Source organism: Cajanus cajan, chromosome 10 (assembly GCF_000230855.2).
Source record: "Cajanus cajan strain Asha chromosome 10, NIPB_CcT2T_4, whole genome shotgun sequence".
NCBI lineage: Eukaryota > Viridiplantae > Streptophyta > Magnoliopsida > Fabales > Fabaceae > Cajanus > Cajanus cajan.
The window spans coordinates 18383500-18410308 of record NC_138526.1 but is presented as its reverse complement, the minus strand read 5'-3'; the positions used below and the strand labels follow the sequence as shown (position 1 = coordinate 18410308).

The following is a 26809-nucleotide window of genomic DNA, read 5'->3' as shown; positions in this document are numbered from 1 at the left end:
ATAAACCTAGAATGGCACTAGAATGGGTTTGTGTTTAAGTTTCACTTGCTTAAATCTTTTAATGTTTTCGGTCCAGCCAAGGTATAGTCCCAAAAATATGTCCAAATTGTCAAATGTCCAACTCCAAATGCAAAGGTAATGGTCCAAGTCCACAAGTCTAGCAACAATTCCTTTTTGTCCAAGATTTTTGTTCTTGTTCTTTTTGGTCACGGCAATTGGCCTTTTAATTGTCCTTGGGTCAATTTTTTTTTAACTTTTTTTTTTTTCAGCCCAATTAGTTGCTTAGGTTTTGCACTTGTGGTGGCACAAAAATTAGGTCAAAAATATGTAGCATAGGAGCAAGACAAGTGGCGCATCCTTAGAGGTTCTTTAAGGAATATTTTGAGTGGAATTGGTTTTGTACTATTTAGGTCAAGTTGTTTTAGCACAAAATATCCAGCACCCCTTAGATTCTTTTAGGGTTCTTGGAAAACAAGAAAGCAACTTAGACAAGTGAAAATGCAAGGGTAAAGATGGGCGGTTTTTCTAGCATGTGCAAGAAGGTTCACACATGGAAAATCATGGCAACATAGAACATGCTAGAAGCTATTAGCATGCATGAATGACCTAGATAGGAATTCTATATGACACGCCCACTTAAGATGTATGCATCATGGTATTTTTCATGTTTTCATGCAAGGTGTTTGGGCACATACATGGAAAATATGTAAGACAAAATATAGGAAGTAAAAATGACAAAACAATAGGTAGATTCAAAAAGAAAAATGCATGAACATGTAATACTCAACCTAGCATAGAAATATGACAACCTAACAATGGAACCTAAAACATGGAAGGTTCAAGGAAAACAAGTATGAACCACACAAAAAATATTCGGTCAAGAGAGGAGAAGAAGAGAAATGACCGAATACCAAAAAATAGAGAACAAAGAAGACTCAAAGGAAAATAAGGAAGGAAAACATTTACCCTTGAAGAACCATGGCTCTAGATACCACTTGATGGAAGGTGGCTTAGTTCCATGCACGCCCTTGATCTTGGTTCAACAAGGGAGACTCCAAAAGATGATGAAAAATGAAGGAGATGGTGGCGGAAGCACAAAGGTGAAGGTGAAGAGGGTTTGCTCAAGGTTGTTTCATCCAAGTGTAGGATGAAACCTATTTAGGGTTTTGCTTTTATGGTGGAGATGGGAGGAGGTTAGCCAAAGGCAACCTAGTGCTAAGGAAAAGGTTGGTGTTTAGGGTGATGGAGGTGGCGCACAAGGTGTATGGGAGGTGTTTGGTGGGGTGTTGCTCCTTTTGGCTAGCTCACTTCACTAAGGTTGGTGAAGGCCACCCAAGGTAGGCCAAACTCACTCACTCACGGTGGTGGAAGGAGGAGGAGAAGGGGAGGAGGCCATGGAGTTCCTAGAGACTAAGGAGAATGACAATGAGGCAAAATGCACACTCAATATCATTAATATCCAAAGTGTCTACAAGGAGCTAGACTAGGGGAATATATAGGAAGGCTTGCATTTAGGGTTGCATTTAGGGTGAGTGGCCGAATTTCACTAGGGAGAAATGCACCCTAAATGAAATGCCAAATGCAACCCTAGATGCTACTTGGTGGCCAAGTTTGGCATCTTTAAGGGTTTAGGTTGGCTACAACAAGGTGCATGATAAGTCCATGCATCCTTGGCCCTCCAATTGGGCCTAAGCCTACCTAACACCAAAAAAATGACCAAACAACACCACTAAGTGTGCGTCACCTCCTTAATGGATGCACCCTAGCCTAATTAAAATCCTAAGCATCTAAATTACCCCAAAATACAAGGGCAAAAATGGGAAATTCAAAGAAATAAATCCTAGGACTAAAATACCCCAAAATACAAGGGTAAAAATGGAATAAAGCAATAAATTCTATACTACTCAAATTAGCCATAGTCATGAACCATGTGATGGGTCTCACATGAAGTGAAGTACCAAGGATGGTCCTCCATCACCAAACATAATACTAATACACAGAACAAACACATTAACTACCATATGATGGAGGACCATCAGAGGAGAGTTCACATATGAGGACCATTGGGCCTTTAACTAGGTCCATTGTTAGGAGGCTAAAAGAGGCTTCTATAGAGGAGGTGTTTCATAGACCTATACTCTACATGAGCATTGAGTACGATTTCTCTTATTAGTCTCTTAGTTTGCATTATTGTATATACATTGTATAGTACTTTTACACAGTAGACACTTATATAGCTGTATTTTTGCCTTTGTATTTGTGAGACACTTTTTTCTCTCTTTGTTGGTCATACCCTTAGGATTCTAAGGTATGTTACTTGGAGACTTTTGCTCCATTTGACCTTGTATTAAGTGTCATTGATTTTTTATTTTTAGTACTAGAAGTGGGAGTGGCAAATAACAAGTATGTAGGTGAAGTTAGTAATTAGGTCTTTGTTGGGCCTAAGCCAAATTTTACATATTAGGCTTGTTTTCCTCCCTTTTTTCCAAGGAGTTGATTTAGCTAGGTCTCACCAACATTTGGTGAACCTAACTAAACCAATTCCAAGAGTTTTGGATTGGATTGGATGTAGGAAACATGCCTTGGCCACCTAGCTCCTTCAATGGCCGAATTCTACTTAGCTTCTTCTACACACTTTGTTCTTGTTAGCCAAGGAGACAAGGTGACACTTGGCACCTCTTGATTGACTATTCTAGATCTAGGTGTCTCCTCCAAGAGACAAGGTGACACTTGGCAAGCTAGGATTGGCTAATCTAGATCTAATTCTTCCTACTTTGTCCCTACCTTGTCTAACTTGCTCTGCAAGCTACTCCACCTCTATATATAGGTTGCTTCCTTTGTAAAACTCACTTTGGAAGATATATTTGAGAATTTTCGAGTTTCTACTTATAAATTCTCTCTCCCTAAAGTCTTAAAACCTTTTTGATTAAGTTCCAATTCTCTTATCCTCTTCCTAAAGAGTGTGGTGAGGATTGAAGTAGTTCATCTTCTTCCAAGGAGTGGCATCACTTGAAGAATGTTTTTCACCTCCTAAGGTGAAAACTGAGACCTCTATCTCTATTAGAGGTCTTGAAGAAGCTAAAGAAGTGTCAATAAACCAAAGGTCTAGGGAGGAACTTGAAGGAGAAGCCATGACAATTCGAATTCTACTATATGGTGCCTAACACCTTCCTTACACATAACCGACTCCCGAGCCCAATTTTAACTATGAAGGCTGTTTTTGGTATTTTTAAAAATCTTTTCCTTTTTTCAGATGTTTTGAGTATAACATCGATGAAAACTCCTTCAAACTCTTTTCAAAACCATTAATTAAGGATTAGTCTAATTTCTGACATTCCTTAATATATGAGATTTTCAAAACGGAAGTCCTAATCATTTGTGGGCAAGATCAAATTTTTTTGGGTTCTGACAGTTATAAGTCATTTCTAACGCATAAGAAAAGGTAGGATCTCCTTTAGGTGATGTCACACTCATATGTTATTGATAATGCTATCGCATGCTATCAAATAAAACTAGGTTTTCCCTCAGAAAAGTATTTGGAGTATAGGGAACAACTTAGGTCATCTCCACGAAGGACACAATTAATAGGAACTTGAATTTTATCAACAATTAAAGTGGGGGACTTTTATCAAACACTTTATGGACAATAATTATAAACTGAAATTTAAACTCTACAAAATCACAAATTTTAAAATCCAATAGGGTGAAACATCGATTTAAGTTTTGATTATTCCAGTATAAAAAATGTAATCTTAATTCCAACATTTAATATTTAATTCAAATCAAAGAACAAAGAACGCAATTGTGCTCTATGAAAATCCTACGAAGACAAATTTGTTTCATATTGTTCCAATCCGAATTGAATCCAATTCAGTGTTCTAAAATTAATTTGAATTAATTATATTTTTTAATAAATCAAAAATTAAATTTATAATCATAAATTTAATTCAAAATTAATTAAAGAATAGAAAAGAAGAGAAGAGAGGAATTCGAATTTGAAAGGATTTTACCACATAATCGAAAACTTGAATTGATTAAGAAAACTTAGTCGCGCATCTCTATCATTATCCACGCACAAATCTGTTCGGAGAGAAGATGAAGAGTCTCGACCAAAATAGGGAGGAATTTATGAAATAGAAAAGAAAAGAGTTGAGAGAAAATGAGAGAAGCTTCTAGAGCAAGAAATCTGAAATATTAAAAATGAAGTGTAAAGTGTACACAACAAGACTCGCTAATCACACCCATGACTAATTCTGATATATGCAACTTTGATTATTTCAAACTTGTTTCTCATCTCACTGCCAAAACTCATCAAAATTAACCATCAAATCGATAGAATCATAGATTAAAAGTCTAAAACCATTTATCAACCCATTAATTACATATATTAACATGCTCTTCCTAATTCCTTATACACACCAAAATGCATTCTCTTAAGGCTCCCTTAAACTGATCATAACTTTTTTTTTAAAAAAAACATAACTCCTTCTTAACCCCTCAATTAAAACATTTAACCATGTTGGTCCCACTGTACTAGAATCTAGAAAGGGGGTTGAATAGATTCTATCCTAAGATAACTCTTTTTTACATTATTCTTGAAAAACAACCTCTCAAGAAATCTAAAATGCAACCATAATGCAATTTGAGTAACAAACAATAGTAGATTACAAGGTTTATTACTGACGTAGTATAATATCAAAGTATGAGCAGCAAATCAATGACTTGTAATCAAGGTTGATTTTATATTACCTTCCTTTTACTCAAGTTCAATTACAAGAATTAAGATCAGAATTGGTACTGTAATTGAAATTTCATTTTTCTCAAATCTTTAAAATCTTTAAAACATGAATTCAAAAAGATTCTTTAAAGATAAGGGTTAGAAGATAAAGAACACATAAATTTATACTAGTTCAGTCACCCACTTGGCCTACATCCAGTTTTCCTTGATTTAGCACCCCACCAAATCAAAGATCATTAACTATTATATTGTTTACAAACACCTTGCACACACAATATTACAAGAATATCAAACACAAATCAATCTTGACACCAAAAGATTGAAAACAGTCAAAATTTCTGTACCCCACAAAAATTACTTGAGAAACCCTTCTCAAGATTTCACCATCTCTTTTTGAGACACCCTATCTCAAGAGATACATCAGTCAAAATGAAAATACAAGTTTAAAGATCAGAATAATATCACTTAATTCTGTGAAGATGTTGATCTTTCACTCTTGAATACAGTTCTTGAATTTCTTCTTTCAAGAATTCATGTCCTATCTTTGCACTTCTTGAAATTTTAGAAAGTTTCTTGGGTAACACCTTAATCTTGTTTCTGAAAATATTTCTTTTCTAAAAATATTTCAAGTTCACTCGGATCTCTTTTTAAATTTCAAAAATATTAATTTTATAGAGTGCAAGACGTGATTCAGTTATAAAGAGTAATAACAGAAGTAATCTACTACCTGTGAAGGCATTCTGTTACCAACTCTTTAAAATTGAATCAGAACATGAAAACTGTCCAGGGTAATCGATTATCCCAGGTGGTAATCGATTAACCCGAGCTTGAAAAATCCAATAATTTCATTTCACTCTATGGTAATCGATTATCTATCTTGGTAATCGATTAACACGATGAAAACTTCATTTTTTCAGCCTTTTTTCCAAGCAAGAGACTGTTTTAATCTATTACCAACTTTGGTAATCTGTTACCTCAGAGAGTTCTTTAAAAATATGTTTAGTAATAGACTTGGTAATCTATTAACACAGAGGATATTTGAATATTATTTTCCAGTAACAGGTTTGGTAATCTATTACCTTGAATGGTTATTTGATTAACAAAGTTACCTTGAAAACTCTTGTTTGAATCAAGTCATATTTCTATGTTTAAACACTTGGTAGTAAATTACCCTTTTCAAGATAATTTATTACTTCATGTTTACTCATGGAAATACTTAAAAAAAAATTCTTGGATTCTTTAAAAGCTTGACAGATTCTTAAATTAAACATACATCATCAAACATAAACAAACACACACATAAGAATATATCTATTACAATCAATACAATATCCTTTTTCATAGGCTCAAACATCATTTGTACAATATCATCAAAACTAAAACTTCTTTAGGGGTCTTCTTGTCATCTCAATGAACTTCATCATCTCAATCCATCTCCAAAAAACCACAGTTATTAATTTTCTTCCCAATAATTAGTTAAACAAAACATTTAAATAAAATATTTAATTAAACCAACTTATATTATATTCCAAAGCATATAAAATAATTAAAATAAATATTAAATAATTTCATTAGTTAAAATAAAAATAACAATATTATTAATTAAATATTTATATAATATTTTATGAAAAATAAGGTGTTACATCTACAAGGGTAAGCAAAAATTGCAGTCATCCTTGGATGATATGTGATATTTGAGATATGCAAAGTGTCATCAGTCTAGTGCCTCTAATAAAGACAAGATTGAATGTCTACCTTACACTGTTGGAAGAAGCATGTAGATATACCAAATCCCCTCTTCAACTATGTCGTCCATCTCCAACACTCTCTTCACTCGTTGTAAGATCTATCGCTACTCCTCTCCCTTTACTTTTACATTTCATGTTTTTCTCCTTGGTAACATTTTTATATATAGAAAAATTGTTCATATGCCCACCTTTCATCAACTAGGTTCGTCTGCTCCACCCAAACTCCTCCCCTTGCCATTGAAGGGGATAGAAACAACCTTCTTGCTGGACTCTTTGAGGCTCTTCGTTATGCTTACTAGAGGCAAGCTTGACATGATAGAAAATTCCACAAGTTGCTTTGTTTTCTAAACATCGAATTAAGCTTTGATGAAGAGGAAGAATAATCTTTGGGCTAGCTTTTGTTGGTGCCAAAAGAAGGAGTAGACATTATGTTTTTAAACAATTTTTTTGCTCTATTGTTTTTTCTCTGATTATAATTTTTCTAACTTATAACAATATGCTTTTAGAGAAAGTAAAAATGCTTTTACGTCAATATCAATCTCTTTTAGATCATGCATATTTTCGAGAGGAGACCCTTGTGTATTTTAATTCACACTTATATATGCTTTTGTATGTATGTCATGCATAAGTATATGCTTTAAAAAAATAGACTCTAATATGCATGATAGATAACATGCTATGATAGATATCTAAGGCTCTGATATGCAAAAAAAATTTGATATGTTCACTCTGATAGGTTTCAAAATGAATAAGTATTGCTAATATACATATTTGCTCAAATATTAATAATTTTCCGATATAACTAATAAGATCAAGATAATATGCTAATATACATGTTTTAAATGAATGCATGCGTAAAATCAAAATTTGTATGATCTTATACACAATTTCTAAAGAATGTGTTCTTATATCACTCTGATGAAATTATAATGCTTCCATGTCTTAAAGAAAATTACTTTCTAGATAAAAATGATTTTCTTGAATTAATTTTTTTTGTAAAAATTATTTTGTATTAATAAAAAAAATATTTTCTAAGTCAAGCAAAGCCTTAGTTTCCAAAATGTGTCACCATAAAAAAGGAGAGATTGTTAAGTCAAAAGATGATATTGGATCCTCAAGCTTTCAAAATTTCAATGATAACAAACAAAACATTTTTCTAAGAGAAAATGTTTTTCACAAATATAAATCAAATGAAACATAAGACACAAATTGTTAGATAGATGATGTGTCATCAAACGAAGCATACAATATGACTTCATAAAGTCTTAAGTGCATATCATTTATAATGAATAACGACTACTAGTTACATGTCTAACTAATTCCTTAACAAATCTAACAAGAATCATGCTTTGGAACTAACAAATTTGTTAAAGTGAATGAATTCCTCCTTTGTGTGAGAACCAAGGACAAACAGATCTTTGAAATCATAGAGAAAGTTAGCAAAAGTCAATGCAGAACCCACTCCTCACTGACACATATTGTAGATGGTCCGTTTTGTATCCTAAAGTTCATAAGTAGCCTCCTAAATTAGATAATAAGTGACAATTTGGTGAAATACATTTAATGCATCAACGTATACTTCTTACCTCAAGGAACCTGAAGTAAAGACAAATGAAGCAAGCTTGTGAGGAACCCTCAAGGTTTTGCAACGATCATCTCCATCTGGCTACAATATAAAAAGTTTCACGATTGAAAAGAAAAAGAACTTTTAAAAAAAAATTTGAAAAGAATTTAGTACAAATTATTATTAATTCATTCTTGTTGTAAAAGCTTTTATTCTTAATTGGTTGTATCACATCTTATTTGTAAGATGAACTATTGTTATAAGGTTGAGCTAAGAGGGACTAGAGCGAAAAAGAATACTTGTTTAAGCCTGAAGAGGTTTGTCTACAAATGAATACTTGTTTCAGCCTAGAGAGACTTGATTGCAAAAGAATACTTGTTTGAGCCTAGAAAGACTTACTTGCAAAAGAATACTTATTTGAGCCCGGAGAGACTTTGTTATAAAAGAATACATAGTATTGAGGCTTGAAGAGGCTTTGTGTAAAAGAATACTTGGATAGATTGCTTGAAGAGGCAATCAAAGAACGCTTAGGTTTAAGCCAAAAATGGCTTGTTGAAAGAATATTTGTATCTTGCTCAAAATAGTGGAACTCAATCTGGAAAAAATTGAGAATTAGACGTAGTCTCAATGGTTAAGATGAATCTATATAAGAATATAGAATGTCTCATCTGCCTCTTCTCCAACTATTTATTGTTAACATTACTACTTCACAACTTGAAAAAGTGAGAGTTTTTAATTGACAATATTCAACCTCCTTTCTAGAGAAAAATTTGTTTTTTGTGCCTTAATTCTTTTTAAAAAAAATTAGTCCCTATAATTTGAAAAAAAAAATCTTATTTTAGTGTTTATGGTCAAATTCAATTAGTGAATCAATTAAATGATGTTGCATAAAATCCACCTAATAATACTATTATAACTTAGTTGATATTGCATATTATCTCAATTTATCGTTGTGAGTTATGTTATTAGTGTCTAATAACAGACTAAAAGAAAAGTGTTTTCTTGTTAATTACAAGACTAAAAAAGTTAATTTTAAATTTGAGAAACTAAAAATATATTTAAACACAAGAATATATAAAATACATGTAAATCTAGATACCTTAGTAGGTTAGATGTCCGGTCCAGTTTCTAAAATATTAAATACTATGTACAAAAGTTTTTTTCTTCTTTTTGTTGAAACCGTCCATAAGAATGACAATTTTAGTTTTTTATGTTCATCAAGGGTTCAATGTATTAATTTAATCATAATATATTAATTATAATCACCTTTATTATTAGAATTATTATTCTTAATTATTAATAAATTAATAAACAATAACAAATCACTTATTTATTAAAATAACAATAATAATAATAATTATTATTATTATTAGCAATAAAAAATATGCTATGTGCCTTTGTAAAAAAATAAATATATATTTTTGAAAATAAGTGGATAGTTATTATTTTTAAAAAAAGTAGTTATTATTTTGCATATATACATTATATTCCTTGTTTTAATTTTAGATATATATTAATAAATAAAATAAAATAAAATATAAGGATATAATTTTCTTTGAAAAAGTTAACATCAAAATGGAATATCTATTATTATTAATTATAATAATAATAATAATAATAATAATAATAATTATTATTATTATTATTATTATTATTATTATTATTATTATCAATATTATTATTATTATTATTATTATTATTATTATTTATTATTATTATTATTATTATTATTATTATTATTATTATTATTATTATTATTATTATATAAACATTGCATTTCATCGATTTGAATCATTATAATAATTGTAAATGAAAAAGGGAGAATTGAACGAGTTAAGATATCAGTACTAGTAATTATAATATAATCTATACTAAGAGTTCATTACAATAATTTTTTCATTTGAGTCAAGAACTATGTATTTATGATCTCTAAACAAGAAATTGACTATATCTGAATGTTTTCTTAACTCATCAAATTTAAAATACTTTCTCGTTACCAAAGTTTCACAAAAAGGAAAGAAAGGCATGCTTTTGTGACAAAAAAAGACAAGCAAATCTCTACAAACCCAAAAGTTATAGTCAAAAATTGTTTACAACATCTTGACACATGCATGATTCTACCTACTTGATACCAAAAGGTGATAAGGAACTTTTTTGATCAGATAGGAAGTGACAATTTGATGAAAGCATTTAATTCAAGCATTTATTATGCCAATAGAGATTTCTCTCCTCAAGAAGCAAATTATGAAGACAAACAAAGAAAAACATAAAAGAAAAGATAAAAAATTTACATCCATAATCTTCACTAAAGCCTTATAAAACGAATTTTAAATTTCAAGAAGGGAATGACGATTGTATTATTATTTCTTCATTTTTTGTGTAATCACTTTTGCACTTAACTTGTTGTATCAAGTCTTAAAAGGAAGACGAAACAATTTTGTAAACCTTTGTAACTTTAAGTTATTAGGTTTAAGCCTATAGAGTTTTGTTTGTAAAAGAATACTCAATGTTTGAGCTTAAGAGGCTTGTTTGAAAAAAAAATACTAAATGTTTGAGCCTAAGGCTTGTTAGTAGAAGAATATTCGATGTTGAAACTTGGAGAGGCTTTGTGTAAAAAGAATACTTGGGTAGATTGCTTGAAGATGCAATAAAGAATACTTAGAATTGAGCCAAAAGTGACTTGGTAAAGAATACTTGATCTTTGATAAGATAGTGGAACTTGATTTGGTTTGATGAAGAACTAAACATAGTCTCGATGATTGAGACGAACCAATATAAATTTCTGAGTTCATTCTTTGATTTGTCTACCTGCTTATATGCATTACATTACTACTTCATTGCTCTGCAAAAATGGAAGTTTTTTATACAGTCTCCTTTTCAAATCTCAATAGGACAAAAAATATCATTTTTTAACTTTTCACTAATTTTTATATTTTATGCTTAATAAGATTTTAATTAATTATCTAATATATTAGTTTTAGCGTGCTTTGTCCTTATTCATTTACTTTATGAAAAACTTCATAAAAGGTCACTTTTTCCGAAATTTCTCCAATCCAAGCATGCTTAATTGTGGAGTTCTTAATTAATGAGTTACAGAAAAATAGATACATCTTGTTAGTATAGGTGATACAAATTAATTTCCTTTTAAGTTATCCTTAACTATACAATATCACACATACAAATCTTTTGATTCCTCTCATTCTAGTGTGTCCTGACTATTACAAGCCCACCCAACTTCCACTTTGTTCGTCCTCAAACCACATCGTATTGGGAGAGAAGACCTTCTCCGATACCAATTGTAACACCCCTAAGATTTGATGTTTTAACGACTCCAGTCCACGACACTTCACATAATGACACTTCACACAACTCCTCGTTGGTCAGAACTCTCCATGGGTACCCCTTCCTAAGATGTTTGATCATTGCTAAGATCAATGACCGTCCCCACAAACCAAGACAAGAATTTTCAACATGCTTTGTCCTTACTCACAAACTTTCTAGAATGTCATCCATTCCTAAATTGCTCTCAGCCAAACATGCTTAACTGTGGAGTTCTTAAGTGATGAGCTACTAAAAGTAGATGTATCTTTGTTGATATAGGTAGTACAAATTAACTTCTATTAAGACATCCTCAATTGTACAATCTTACACTTGTACAAATTGAAGTTTAGTGGAAAACACACAGAAGGGGGGTTGAATGTGTGTGAATGAAGGATTTTAAAAAACATTTTCGCAAAGGTGCTACTTTCCGTTAGAAAATAATATTTCAACTACGTATGGAAAGTGCAAGATTGGTTAAAAAGAACTTTGCGTCTGAAGATCTATCGTTGGTTTCCTTAGTCAAACAAATATAAGTTCGTCTAAATAATGTTTAGAAAATAAATAGTAGTAGACGAAGTTTTTCAGAGTGATAAGTCAATGTAAGTAAAACAACATTTCTAAATCAAATGACAATGAACATAGTTTTTATACTGGTTCACTCGTTCTAAGCTACGTCTAGTCTCCTTCAACTGAAGGGTTCCACTAATCACAATGAATTACAAGTATTCTTAACCACTTCTGGTTCGTCAACTTCACTTGCTGATGCTAGTATTCTTAAACCACTTATGGTTTCCCAAGTATTCTCAACCACTCCAGGTTCGTCAACTTCACTTGCTGACGCTAGTATTCTTAAACCACTTCTGGTTCTACAAGTATTCTTTTTCTAGCCTCTTCAGGCTTTACAGACAATAGTTGTTTTGAGTGTGTTTGTAACTCTCAAAAAGAGAATGGAATGGTTTCAACACTCACTAAGGTTTTCAACCTTTGTTTTACAAGAATGTGTTTAGAGTGTGTATGTAACTCTCACAAAGAGGATAAAATGATTTCTACACTCGCTAAGATAAACTATCTTAGTTTTACACGGATATTCAACTTTTTCACATGAAGAGAGGTAAGATTGTTTTGACGCTTGTTTTTGCTTATTGCTTATTGCTTCTCTTTTCTTCTTTCTTTTCTTCTCAGGTCTTGCTATTTATAGCCTTGTGATGGATCTGCCCGTTATTTGAATTTGAATGTGTCTGTTGAGGCGGAGCTTTTCATTGGTGCAGATAAACGTTCGTTCATGGCTACACAAATCTTTTTCATTTAATGCGTTTGATTTTTCATTAAATACTTTGCTTACTTAATCTGTGTTACGTGAAGTCCTTTTCATAATTTGTCTCCTTTTATTTCTAACTTCAATCATGACCTAGGTATGTTTGTCCTTTTTCTGTCATTGTAGCTACGGAGGCGTTGCCTTTCTCTGAAAAGTAGGTGCACTTGCCCTAACACACGCAACTTTGATTTATGAATTCGCGCTCTTGCATTTTTCTTCTTTCTTTTCATATCTTTGATAACTTCGTGCACTTTTCTTATGAAAGGAAATGATGTATGATTTTCCTCGTTGTGACTAGAGGACCCTAGACGCTTTTCATCATGCTTCGTTTGCGTCTAGAAAATTGAGTCTCCGTCTAAGTATTAGACTTTGACTTTTTCATCTCGTCTGATCAGTCTTGAGGGTGAATAACTTTTTATTCCGTCTGGAATGTTTCTTCGTCTTGTGTTATCCAACGAATCATGATTTTTTTGTTGACTTAAATATATATGGTTGATCCTTGAGCTTCGTTTTATGTTTATTTGGTGCTTGAGCCAACTCTGTCTTGGTCTTGCTTTGCTTCTTGTTTCTGATTTCTTATATTGCGCTCTAGATTGTTCTTGGCGTATCTTCGTTTGATATTCATTATCGTCTAATACGCAAGCCATGATCCTTCTATTATTTGGATTGTTTTGTTGGATCCTTGTTTTGCTTGACCCTGCTTCATGCTTTAGTTTTGCCTGTTCTTATACATATCTGAAACACTACTACACAGATTAGTAATAACAATGTGTATTATATTTGTCATATTCAAAACCTTGCTGGGAATTGCTTCGTCTAACTTAACACAAATCTCTAGATTCCTCTCATTTCAGTGTATAAATCTCACTTGATGAAGATGAATAGCAACAGGAAAAAGAGGCAAAATTGAGAGAGGGAAGTGGAGAAAATAATTAAAAAAAATAGAAAATGTAAAAGATAATGTCATAGAGGGAGAAGAGTTGGTTGAGGAAGTTGTTAAAAAATCAAAGAGCCAGCTAGCAAGAGAATTGAATATGAATTCCAAGGTGTCTAGTACCAAGGATGTGGCATATCCCCAAGCCCCAAGCAAGAAGGATAAAGAGAAGCAATTTGCACGCTTCATGGAGCTTTTTAAAAAGCTTCAGATCAACATTCCATTCTCAGAGGCATTAGAGCAGATGCCTACTTACGCGAAATTCATGATAGAGCTCTTAACCAAGAAGAGAAAATTCATTGAGCAAGAGATCATTGAGTTGGAAGCGGGGTGCAGTGCCATAATTCCAAAGAACTTATCTCCCAAGTTTAAGGACCCTGGAAGCTTTACAATTCCAATTACTATTGGGAACCTATCAGTTGGAAGAACACTGCTAGACTTAGGTGTAAGCATTAACCTCATGCCCTTGTCTATGTTGGATAGAGTTAGACAGGTGGACGTAAAACTGACACGTATGACTTTGCAATTAGCTGACCGATCTATCAAGTACCCATATGGTGTGATTGAAAACATGCTAGTTAAAATTGACAAATTCATATTTCCAGCTGATTTTGTGATTATGGACATGGAAGAAGACTTTTTTGTTCCTATTATCTTGGGGAGGCCATTTATGAAGACTGCCCGAGCAATCATTAATGTAGGGGATGGTGAATTTAAATTGAGGGTCCAAGATGAGGTGATCACTTTTAATGAATGATAAAGGTGCTAGTTTCCAAATGGATGTGCTAGATGAGGTAGTGCTTGAGGCTACAAAGACACTAAAAAAATAATCTTCTCTTGAATGTGTGTTGACTGATACTATGGATGAACTCAATGAGGAAGGTGTGATTGAAATGTCTGAATGCTTGAAGCATCTAAATACCTTCAAGGAGATTCCACCTAGTGATGCAAATCATGAAGAGTTAAAAGGTGATAGCACACTAGTGAGCACTATGCTGGAGCTGAAAATACTTTCAATTCACCTCAAATATGTCTTTTTGGAGCCAAATGGTGAAAAACCAATCATCATTAGTAACTCGTTGGATCAAATGGAAGAAGAAAAATTGATTAAAGTCTTGCAGGTTCATAAGGAAGCTATAGGGTGGCCCATTTCTGACCTTAAAGGCATCAATCCAGCCTACTGCATGCATAAAGTAAACATGGAGAGTGATTACAAACTAGTAGCTCAGCCTCAAAGAAGACTAAATCCCGTTATGAAAGAGAAGGTGAGAAAAGAGGTTCTAAAGCACTTAGAAGCTGGCATGATATATCCAATTTCAGACAATGAGTGGGTGATCCCCGTACAAGTCATGCCAAAGAAAGGAGGAACGATTGTGATTACCAATGAGAAGAATGAGTTGGAGAATATGCATAGACTATCGGAAGTTAAATCAAGCCACAAGGAAGGATCATTTTCCTCTTCCTTATATGGATCAAATGTTGAAGCGACTGGCTGGTCAAACTTACTACTATTTCTTATATGGGTACTCGGGGTACAACCAAATTGTGGTTAACCCAGAGGATCAAGAAAAGATTGCCTTCACATGCCCATTCAGGGTGTTTTCTTACAAAAGAATGCCCTTTGGTCTTTGTAATGCACTAGCTACCTTTTAGAGGTGCATGCTGGAAATTTTTGCTGATTTGGTGGAGAAATGTATTACGGTCTTCATGGATGACTTCTCTATTTTTGGGGCTTCATATGATTTGTCTTTGGAGAATCTTGAGCTAGTTTTGAAAAGGTTCATTGAGACCAATTTAGTTCTGAATTGGGAGAAGTTCCATTTTATGGTTCAAGAAGGCATTGTTCTTGGCCATAAAATTTTAGCCAGAGGAATAGAAGTGGACAAGGCCAAGATTGATGTGATAGAGAAGTTGCCTCCCCCAATTAATGTTAAGGGTGTTCGTAGCTTCCTTGGGCACTCCGGTATCTACAGGAGGTTCATCAAGGACTTTTCTAAGATTGCCAAACCATTGTGCACCTTACTGAACAAGGACCAACCCTTTTCTCTTTGACAAAGAGTGCATGAAAGCATTTATGACCTTGAAGAAAAAGCTCACTACAGCTCCTTTGATTATTGCTCTTGATTGGAGTGAGAACTTTGAGTTAATGTGTGATGCCAGTGACTATGTTGTTTGTGCTATCTTGGGGCAACAGAGGAATAAGGTGTTTCACTCTATTTATTATGCCAGTAAAGTGTTGAGTGGAGCACAACTGAATTATGCAACTATAGAGAAAGAGCTGCTAGCCATTGTGTATGCCTTGGAGAAATTTCGATCTTATCTTATTGGTTCCAACGTCATCGTATACACGGATCATGCAGCCATTAAATACCTGCTCACCAAAGCTGAATCAAAACCTCAACTAATCCATTGAATCTTACTATTGCAAGAATTCAATTTGGAGATAAAGATAAGAAGGGGTCTGAGAATTTAGTGGTTGATCACCTCTCAAGATTGGTCAATGAAAAAGTTACTTGCAAGGAGGGTGAAATCAAGGATGAGTTCCTAGATGAAGCTTTGTTGTTAGTGCAAGAACATCCGTGGTTTACTAGCATGGTGAACTTTAAGGCAACTGGTATTATTCCGGAAGATTATACCTGGAAACAAAAGAAAACAAATTTTTGTGATGCCAATTACTATGTTCGGGATGACCCGTATCTCTTCAAGGTGGGGGCTGATAATTTGCTAAGGCATTATGTATCTCAAGAGGAAACCAAGAACATATTGTGGCATTGCCATAATTCCCCCTGTGGAGGTCATTTCAATGGTGAACGAACTGCAGCCAAAGTCCTATAATCGGGGTTCTTCTGGCCAACATTGTTTAAGGATGCCTACAATCATGCAAAGAGTTGTGGTAGATGTCAGAGAATTGGAAATATCCCCAACCGCCTTGAACTACCATTGTAGAACATGCTTGAAGTGGAGGTCTTCGATTGTTGGGGGATTCATTTCATAGGGCCCTTACCATCTTCTTATTCAAATGAGTACATATTAGTGGTTGTGGACTATGTTTCCAAATGGGTTGAGGCCGTGGCTGCACAAAAGAATGATGTTAAGATAGTGATCAAGTTCCTCAAGAAAAATATCTTCTCCAGGTTTGGTATCCCAAGAGTTTTGGTTAGTGATGGGGGAACTCACTTGTATAATTCTCAGTTAAAGAAAGTGTTGGAACACTATGTTGTGCGACACAAGATGGCTTCTCCTTATCACCCGCAAACAAATGGGCAAGTAGAGGTCTTGAATCGGGAAATCAAGCATATCCTTGAAAAGATGGTGAATGTAAGTAAGAAGGATTGGGATCACAAGTTGGATGATGCGTTATGGGCCTATCGCACTGCATATAAGACGCCTCTTGGACTGTCACCATTTCAGATGGTTTATGGAAAAGCATGTCACTTGCTAGTTGAGATGGAACACAAGGCATATTGGGCTATCAGGTTCTTGAATTTTGATCCAGCCCAATCAATTCAAAAGAAACAATTATAGCTGAATAAATTAGAAGAATTATGTCTCAATGCTTACGAGTCAGCTAAGCATTACAAGGAAAGGGTGAAGTTGTATCATGACCGAAAGATACTAAAATGAGAGTTTCATCCAGGATAACTTGTGCTCCTTTACAACTCCTAGTTGAGACTATTTCTAGGGAAGTTGAAGTCAAAGTGGTCGGGGCCATTTAGAGTTAAGCAAGTTAGGCCTCATGGAGCAATACAAGTGGAGGATCTTGCCTCCAAAGAGAGTTAGGTGGTAAATGGCCAAAGACTCAAACTCTACCTAGGCGGTGAAATTGAGCGAGCTTATTCCACCGTTGAATTGAACAACCCTTGAACTCTTGGCTTGTCAAGATAGTGACATAAAATGAGCGCTTTATGAGAGGCAACCCATCAATCCTAATCCAAAAACAAGTTAGAATGCATTTAATTTTAGTTATTTTTTGTTAGTGTGTTTTAGGTGTAGGTACATATTTAGTCATTGTGTTTGCTTCTTAGTTGAGAAAACATTGTGATTGTGATGGCTTGAGGAACTTCATGTTGAGCTATATTTGAAAAGTTTGAAAAATCTACAGTAATTTTGAAATTCAAGCTCAGCATGAAGTTCCACGCTAACTATATTAATGCAGAGGAAAAAAGAATTCTTTAGAAGTTCCACGCTCAGCCTCATTTTCATGCTGAGCCCCAAAAATGAACTGGAAAATTGGGATTTCTCTCTAGAACACCCATGCTAAGCTCAGGATTCACGCTCAATGTGGACTAAGAGAATTTAGGGGCCTGGAACTCTCACGCTAAGCCCCGGAACCCACGATTAGCCTGGGAGTCACTTTTTACAATAAATCTTTTCACTCTCTTTCCAGGAGCCCATTCTTTTCCTCTACCCTTATTTAACCTCTCACTATCACTCTCAAACCCTAGGCTATATTCTTCTCCTTCTCGAGTTCTTTCTTGCTCTTGGTGTGGGTAATGCCACATTTCTCTCTTCTTGTTCACCAAAGGCGCGAAGGTAAGTCTCTTTCCCCCAAACTTTTGTGGTTCCTTCCATTGTATGCTTCTTGGTTTCATATTCTTATCTCTCCATTGATCTAATACCCCTACCCATTTTTGCGCAAACCCTTTCATTCATGGTGTTTTTTATTATATTTTCATGGTTAATGTTCATTGATGGTGTTTGCCCATGTGTAGTGATATATCTTTGAATCGATCTTCTTTAAACCCTTAGAAATCTTGTTTTTGTAAATACCTAGTACAAGATTGATGCTTTTTTCTAGTGTAGTTGGTTGTGGGTTGTTGTAAAGAAGAACCAAGGGGGAGCATTACTGCTGTAACCCCTCACGCTGAGCCTGGGCTTGGCGCTTAATGTGGATCTGGCAGAAACTTCTGCCCTGCATCTGCACATTCATGTTGGACGTGTGAATGACACTTAACGTCTCAATAGCAGCTTGGTTGTTGATTGTTTTGCCTGATTTTGTGCCATCCTGATTGCATGTTAGAGGTTCTCTTATTTACACTATTAAATTAGTTGGCTGCCATGTGATTTTTGCTCCATTATTATTCATTGATGGTGTTTGCCCATGTGTAGTGATATATCTTTGAATCGGTCTTCTTTAAACCCTTAGAAATCTTGTTTTTGTAAATACACAGTACAAGATTGATTTTTTTTTAGTGTAGTTGGTTATGGGTTGCTGTAAAGAAGAACCAAGAGGGAGCATTACTGCTGCAACCCCTCACGCTGAGCCTGGGCTTCGTGCTTAGCGTGGATCTGGCATAAACTTCTACCTTGCATCTACACATTTCACGTTGTGCGTGTGAGTGACGCTTAGCGTCCCACTAGCAGCTTGGTTGTTAATTGTTTTGCCTGATTTTGTGCCTTCCAAATTGCATGTTAGAGGTTCTCTTGTTTACACTATTACATTAGTTGGCTGCCATGTGATTTTTGCTCCATTATTATTCATCGATTGGCTTTAATCGTTGCTTTCATTACCCTTGTACCTTCATGTTACAAAACTTTCAGGATGGCTCCACCAAAGACACGCCCTGAGAAAAGAATTAAGACCACTGCAGGGTGAACATCCCGTTCACCTGCATTTGACTCTCACACTTTTCGTGATAAGGAACATCAGGATTTTTATCCAAAGTTGGAAGAGAGAAGTCTCTGGATGGAGAGGATGGTTAAACTCACCTAATAAATACCCTAAATTTCAAGAAGAAATCAAAAGAAGGAAGTGGGAAAAGCTAGCCTCCTATATGGCCCTTGCCAACATTTCTGTTGTGCGGGAATTTTATTGTAATGGTCGGGGTCTTAGTAATGAGTTCCTTGAGTGCACCAGCTATGTTAGGGGTATCACTATCAGGTTTGATGCAGCCACCATTAATGCTTTTCTAGGCACCTATCTGATAGAAGGCCTCAAGTATTGTGAGTATTCATATTGGATATTCCGCAACAAGTATTATGAGCTAGTGGAACAAACTGTTTGTAAACCAGGGAAGAAATTTCAGTACACGAGCAAGGGAAAGATATCTTATATCCTAAGGGAAGATTTAATCCCAATGGCAAAAATTTGGGTGGCTTTTATTCATGCCAATCTTGCTCTGTGTTGCCACACTTATGATGTTTTGGATTCAAGGGCATTGCTTCTCTATGCTATCATGGATAAAAAAGTTATTAATGTCAGGGCACTCATAGTTGATGAGATTGGAAACTATGCACAACATACAGGTATCTTGGGTCATCCTTCACTCATTACACATCTCTATCATCGAGCTGGAGTTGATGCCACTAAAACACCCTTTGAGAAGCTGAAGATGCCCATCAACAAAGTCTACATTGATACCTATTGCTACAAGGAGATTCGTAGAAAGACTTCCAGTACCACAGCTTCTTCCTCTCGAGCACCGCCACCAGTTAATGTTATGGACTCCCAACACTAGGAAGCTATTAATGCTGCTATGCTTCGTAGTGAGCAGAGGGATGAGGCCATGTTTAGAGTTGTTACTATGGTGATGGACAATATTCGTGGCCTTTCCATTCATGCACCAGGACTCATCCCAAATTTTCACCCATCTTCAATTGCAGCTTATTTTGCTCATTTAGCATGGCCAGGGGGCCATCATTAATAGTAGGGGGAGGTGATGCAACTGATGATGATGAGGAGTATGAGGATGAGGAATTTAGTGAGGAGGATGACGATGAAGAAAAGTCAAACATGGCTAAAAAGGATGAGGAGGAAGACTAAGCTATTTCACTTTGGAAAACTATGTTCTATTATTTTGTTTTGTTATCCTACTGTTTACTACTTTATTAACCTTTAACCTTTTGTTGTGTATTGTGAGTGGTATGGATGCTAATTAGTAGTAAACTTTGCATGTGTACATATTTCAATGATTCTGACTGTGTGGTTTTAATGCATTTTGAAAACTAGTAAATAAAAAATCAGGTGTGCATGTATTCCTTAGTGAACAAGGGTATTTTAAGACACGAAATCAAATATGCTTGTGGTTGCACTCTAGGGATGATTAGTGATTGTGTGTGATAGTTACTTTTGTGGTTAATGAAAAAAAATACTCACACACCCTAGGAAAAAGATAGTAGTCAGATTGATCATAAGAGGAGAAAAGTCTTAAGTTTGGGGCATTTTGGGTTGATCAATGTTGTTGAGCATATTGATAGATGTTGCATGTTATGGTTGAACCACTATGGCCATTAGTTAGCTGTTATTCAAAAAAAAAATCAAAAAAATCAAATAATCAAAAAAATTCAAAAATCAAAAAGGTGATTAAAATGTCTGAATAATTGTGTTGTATGAACTACATGTTTTGAATGAAGGTATTATCTTGGGACTTTTGGGGATAGAGAGTGGAAGACTTACTCTTCTACTCTTTTGGTGTCCTTTGTTTACCTAGAAAAACCAATTTTCTTTGTTAGCCCAGCCACATTACAACCAACGAAAGACCTTGTGATCTATGCATGATTATGTGACTATTTGAATTCAATTGAGATGAAAAGCAAAGTTGACTTGTATGATTCAATTGTGTAAATTTGAGAGATATTCCCACCTGAATACACTGGTGTGAATGAGAGAAACACTAACCTTGGTGAGGAAGAGGTTGTTCATTAATTTTCATTAGTATCACTGCCATGCTTGTTAATCCCTTTGGGAACTGTTGCAATACACTTTTGATATCAAATTATGTGGGCACCACATTGATTGGCTAATCAAGTGTCAACATTTTCTTATGTTCAACTCTTGGAAGACATGTATGGTTGTTTGTTGTAATTATCAGTGTTCAAATTGTTTTCAATTAGGAGATTAGGTTGTGTGTTAACTTAGTTGCTTTATTTTTCTTTGCTTGAGGACAAGCAAGATCTTAAGTTTGGGGTATTGATAAGTGTTATGATTTCATTAAGTTTATGGCCTAATTTGGAGCACTTATATCAATTTTATTTGCTTTAGATCTTGTTTTTAACTCAAAACATATATAAATTGTTAGGTGATCACATTTTGTCTTTGAATAATGTTTTTAGGTAACTTACAAGTATTTGGCTATTATTTTGTAGTTTAGGAGAAAGCTAGGAAAGAAATAAGGAAGCAAACGACAACGTGGTGAACTCAAAGCAGAAGGAATTTTTAGTTAAGTCTCTAGGCTAAGCCTTAGACCTATGCGTAGCCTCATCTTAGCAGAGAGTCAAGGAACAAACTTCAATTCTCAAGCTGAGCATGGAAATTGGTGCTGAGCATGAGTGTTCCAGAAAATCACTTCTTTCCAGACCCATCCTTCACGCTTAGCGTGAATTGTGCTAACATGTCATTACTCAGATAAGACAAAAGCTTTTATGACATAAAAGAGGGATTTTCAAAGACAGAAAAGAGAGGAATCATTCTTGGAGTCTTTGTGGCGGTTGGAGAGCTCTGGAACCTTCAAGATCAAGCTTCTTCCTTTCTTCATCATTTTGTAGAGTTCTACATGTCTATGTGTAGCTAATCTCACCCTTGTTGGGGTTTGAAGTAACAAAACCTATTCTCATGTGTAAACTCTAAGTGATCAATGTTAGTTGTTATTCAGTTTTATTGCTCTGTTTCTGTGCATAATGCTTGTTATGGCTTGATCACCCTTAACTTGAGGTTTTTAAGAGATTGAGAAATGATTTTAAACCTTTGATGGAAATAAAGCAACTAATGGTGCTTATTCCTATAGATAGAGTAAATGCCATTAGTCTTTCTTAAGCTCTGGTTTTTAAAGCTGGTTTCTTGGTTAAACTATGCAAGAGATTGATAGTTTAATCTAGCAACTTAGATGCCAACTTGTAAGAGATTAGGGTTGGTTATTTTTTAGAGTTATTGATAAATTCTGAATGATGACTATTATGAGCTTAATGATAAACATGAGAGAAGGTTTAGTGATGTCAAACCCAACATTTATTAATATTGCTTTAGAATCAGGTTTTGCACCCTAAGTCCTTACAAAAATACAAAAAAGAATTATGATTGCTTGCTTACATTATTTATTGCAACAAATTGAACTCTTATTGTTTTTTGGTAGCTTAGTTAGTATAACAAGTGAATTTGTAAAGTGTTGCGCAAGTCCCTTGGGAGACGATACTCATATTTTCATTGAACTACTTATATGATTTGGTACACTTACCAAGGGAGATAAAAAGGACCTCGAAACCTTTGGGTGGATACTCGACGGTAATCCTTTTTAACTTGAGGTACTCGATAGTGCCCTCGTTGTCGCTCACTAAATTGAGAGGCTCGACGGTGGCTCTCAATCAAGATGAGTATTGAAGTCCTTTTAAGGAGGTCCTCAAAACGTTTGGGTGGATACTCGACGGTAATCCTTTTCGACTTGAGGTGCTCGACAGTGCCCTCGTTGTCGCTCACTAATTTGAGAGGCTAGACAGCGACTCTCAATCGAGATGAGTATTGAAGTCCTTTTAAGGAAGACCTCGGAACCTTTGGGTGGATACTCGATGGTAATCCTTTTTGACTTGAGGTACCCGACGGTGCCTTCATTGTCGCTCACTGATTTGAGATGCTCGACGGTGGCTCTCAATCGAGATGAGTATTGAAGTCCTTTTAAGGATGACCTCGGAACATTTGGGTGGATACTCGATAGTAATCCTTTTCTACTTGATGTACTCAACAGTGCCCTCGTTATTGCTCACTGATTTGAGAGGCTCGACGGTGGCCCTCATTCGAGATGAGTATTGAAGTCATTTTAAGGAAGACCTCGGAACCTTTGGGTGGATACTTGACGGTAATCCTTTTTGACTTGAGGTACTCGACGGTGCCCTTATTGTCGCTCACTGATTTTAGAGGCTCGACAACGGCTCTCAATTGAGATGAGTATTGAAGTCCTTTTAAGGAGGACCTCAGAACCTTTGGGTGGGTACTCGACGGTAATCCTTTTCGACTTAAGGTACTCGACAATGCCCTCATTGTTGCTAACTGATTTTAGAGGCTCAAAGATAGCTCTCAATCGAGATGAATATTGAAGGCCTTTTAAGGAGGACCTCAGAACCTTTAGGTGGATACTCAACGAGAATCCTTGAATTGGTGTTATTGAGAATGGATGACAGGAATTTTGGTGTTGCCCCTGTGAGTATTGTGATGCCTCTCCAGGTGTCTTCCTTGGGGATTGTAACTCTCCTTTTGTTGATGATCGAGTGTGGATTTTCTTGACCTTGTTGAATTGTATAATTTGATCGTTGTTGTGAAGGGTCCCTACCTCTTGCTTGTAGACGGATCCTCGGGCTAAGGATTTCCTAGCATTCTTTTAATATTATTATTATTATTATTTTATTTTTATTAGCTTCGGCTCTTTTGTTGAAGCTTTGCCTTTTTCTATTTTGTCTTTTGCTATCATCATTGGTGGAGGGATCCTTTCCCATGATGATGTTATTCGTTGAATCTTCATTGATAAGTAGTATTTTAGAAGTCACTCCTGGCTTTGGTAGGAAGTCATTCTTGGTCTTGGCATTCTCTTGAATCATCCTTCATTCAGTTGAGGAGTAAGGCGCGATGGCCTCTTCATATTTATAGGCTTGCTTGTTTGGTTGATTCCACCCTATTCTATAGTTGACATGTCTTTGCTTGGTGGGCACATAGAATCACTTGGGTTTGCCTTTGTTGGGCGAGGCTTTTGACACGGTTTCAGCTCTTGCTTGGCTGTGGAGCTTTTACGAGTGCTTTGTCCTGATGACTCCCTCTGACCCATAACAAGTATAATGCATGGATGCATGGATGCAATGAAAACGCAAGATAGGAATGGATTTCCCTTTTTATTATTTTATTATTATAAAATCTTGTTTAATGCCCTTCCATATGCCCCCACCACATGCATGCAATGCGGTTTGTGCTTCTGTTTTATTCCTTAAAAAATGCAATTCAAATTTTAATTTCAGGAAATTAAACTGTACGTGTTAGGGTTAATGTTGACGATTCCTTTCTATCTGTGCCTTTTTTGATTATTGTCGGGATATATTCCTTTAAACCCGAAGTTTAAGTGGCTCTTTAATTATCTAGTCGATGCGTAGTCAAATGTCTCTAGACTTCGTTCAGGGACGTCTCCGTCTTTCCTTTGTGAGTATTCACTTTACACTTTTCGTGTATCTTTTCGGTACCGTTTTAATGCCATAAGGGTCAAGAGAAAAGAAAGAAGGGATGTTTGTATATTTTTTTTCAAAAAAGGTTGTTAGAAGGGATTTTTTTCAAAAGGGATTTTTTAGAATAATGGTTGGCCAAGGTGGGCTTTAGTGTTTAGGGTTATTAAACAAAATGTATTTGCCACAGGGAAGTTATTTGTTGTGTTTTAGCATTTTTTGGAAAGTGGAGTGATGACTTGGGGTCGCACTTTGGTTAAATGATCCCCTTGAGACGTCTTTCGATTTTCGATTCAAGTTGTTGCTTTAATGTGCTAACTTGGGCTAGCGGACATTTTTCTTTTGATCCTTATTTTGCCTAGGTTACCTCTTTTGCTTGTGGGTCTCCTAGCGAATCTTGCCCTAATTTTTGCGCAGCCCTCCTTTAGTGGATTTTCTACCAGGCTTTCATTTTTTTAGCGTTTTTTTGAGGTGTGGGATGCCCTATTTTACTAAACCCTAGTCATGTTTTGATTTACATGATTATTCCTCTATTACCCTTTCCATGTTATTGCCTAAATAACGTTTTTATCACAAATATGCTTTATTTATTAGGGGTTAATGGATGAGGCCTAGAGTGAATATTTAAAGGAAGAGATAAAAAAAATCAAAAAAGTGTTATGTGTAACGACATGCCTTAGTGATCGAGGCCGTACCCGGTCAAATAAAAAACAATTAATGTAGTACTAGGAAGTGACTCCTAGGTCGTCTCCCAAGGACCAATTGTCTCAGTCAAAGGTTCAAACACACAGTGGGGGGGGGTTGGTTCAGATTATCGAGTTAAATAAAACGAGCAGAAGTATGGATTACTTGCAGTAATTAAAATAGGTCAGACCCCTGAACATAATGCACCTCTGATTTCCTTGGTTCACAACAAATAATCTGTCCAAACATAATCCTGTTCAGTCCATGATTAATCAACTAAGCGAAAACTAACATGAGACTTCACTACACGAATTAAGCAAACGTGAACCTTGCAAGACCTCCTTCCCCAGGATTAAGCAACCTGAGATACTGAACGTGAACAACCCAGAGTCATTAAGCATGGCTCAGATGTTGAACGCCTCAGAACAGAGATCCCACAAGGGAGGATCAAGCGGAGCAGAAATGCAACGCACAGAGAACCTCTTTCAGAGGATTGCATTCTGTCCAAGGGCCCAAACCCTGGGATTTAGCCCTCCATTAAAATAGCAACAGAAACGAAAATACAAGAAAACATGAAAGTGGCAACAGCAATGCAAGCAAAACGTAACAGAGAAGAGGAAGAAGAAAACGAAAATGGAAGCAGGAACAAAATACAAAACGTGAATAATAATAGCAAAACGTGAATGTTCAGATACAAGAGGAAGATCAACCAGAAAACAACGAGAAACCGTGAAGAACAAAGAGCCACCAGCATAAAACAAAAAAAAACAAAGTTCCAAGAGAGACAACAACGTGGTCACATCAAGTCTGCCTGTGGGTAGCTGCTCCTCTCCCTAGAAAAACCCTAATAGAGTGTAAAAATGGGCCCCCACTGGTCTGACCCGAAAATACAATAAAAATAAACGAAAAAGAAAATAAAATGCTGATATGGCATAAGTGGTGCAATGGTGACATGGCATGTGATGTGGCAGATCTTCTTGAAGTCCAAAAATTTATTCCAAGCCCAAATAATTATTAAATTGCCCTGAAAATAAAAATTGGGATAATAAGATCCAGAAAATTCAATTTAGTTAAAATATGAATTACCGGTCCAATTAAAGCCCAAATAGAAAACAGTGCAGAATATAAACAATTAAGCACAAATCAGAGATTAAGATAAGCACAGAAAGGTAAGAAAATAAGGGAAAATAATGACTCATCACTTAGGCCATCACATCAACAACCAATATGACAACTAAAATAAAATAATATATAATAAAGAAAATAGAGCAAAGGCCAGCTACACTAGAGTGTAAATATACAATAACGTATAAATTGTTTCCATAATATAAAACATAATTTTATAAAATAGTCATCCTCAGCAAGGTTATACAGT

The 26809-nt window shown here is 35.2% G+C and overlaps 2 protein-coding genes across 2 annotated transcripts; both read left to right on the top strand.

Moving 5' to 3' along the window:
* The first annotated feature begins 13720 nt into the window (after positions 1-13720).
* On the top strand, positions 13721-14377 carry LOC109817802 (uncharacterized). The gene has a single exon (XM_020383142.2). The coding sequence runs from the start codon at positions 13721-13723 to the stop codon at positions 14375-14377; it is 657 nt and encodes a 218-aa protein (XP_020238731.2).
* Positions 14378-14480: 103 nt separating this feature from the next.
* Positions 14481-15672, top strand: LOC109817803 (uncharacterized). Its single transcript, XM_020383144.1, has 2 exons — positions 14481-15143; positions 15274-15672. Exons 1-2 carry the CDS (start codon positions 14481-14483, stop codon positions 15670-15672), a joined length of 1062 nt encoding a protein of 353 aa, XP_020238733.1.
* The last annotated feature ends 11137 nt before the right edge of the window (positions 15673-26809 follow it).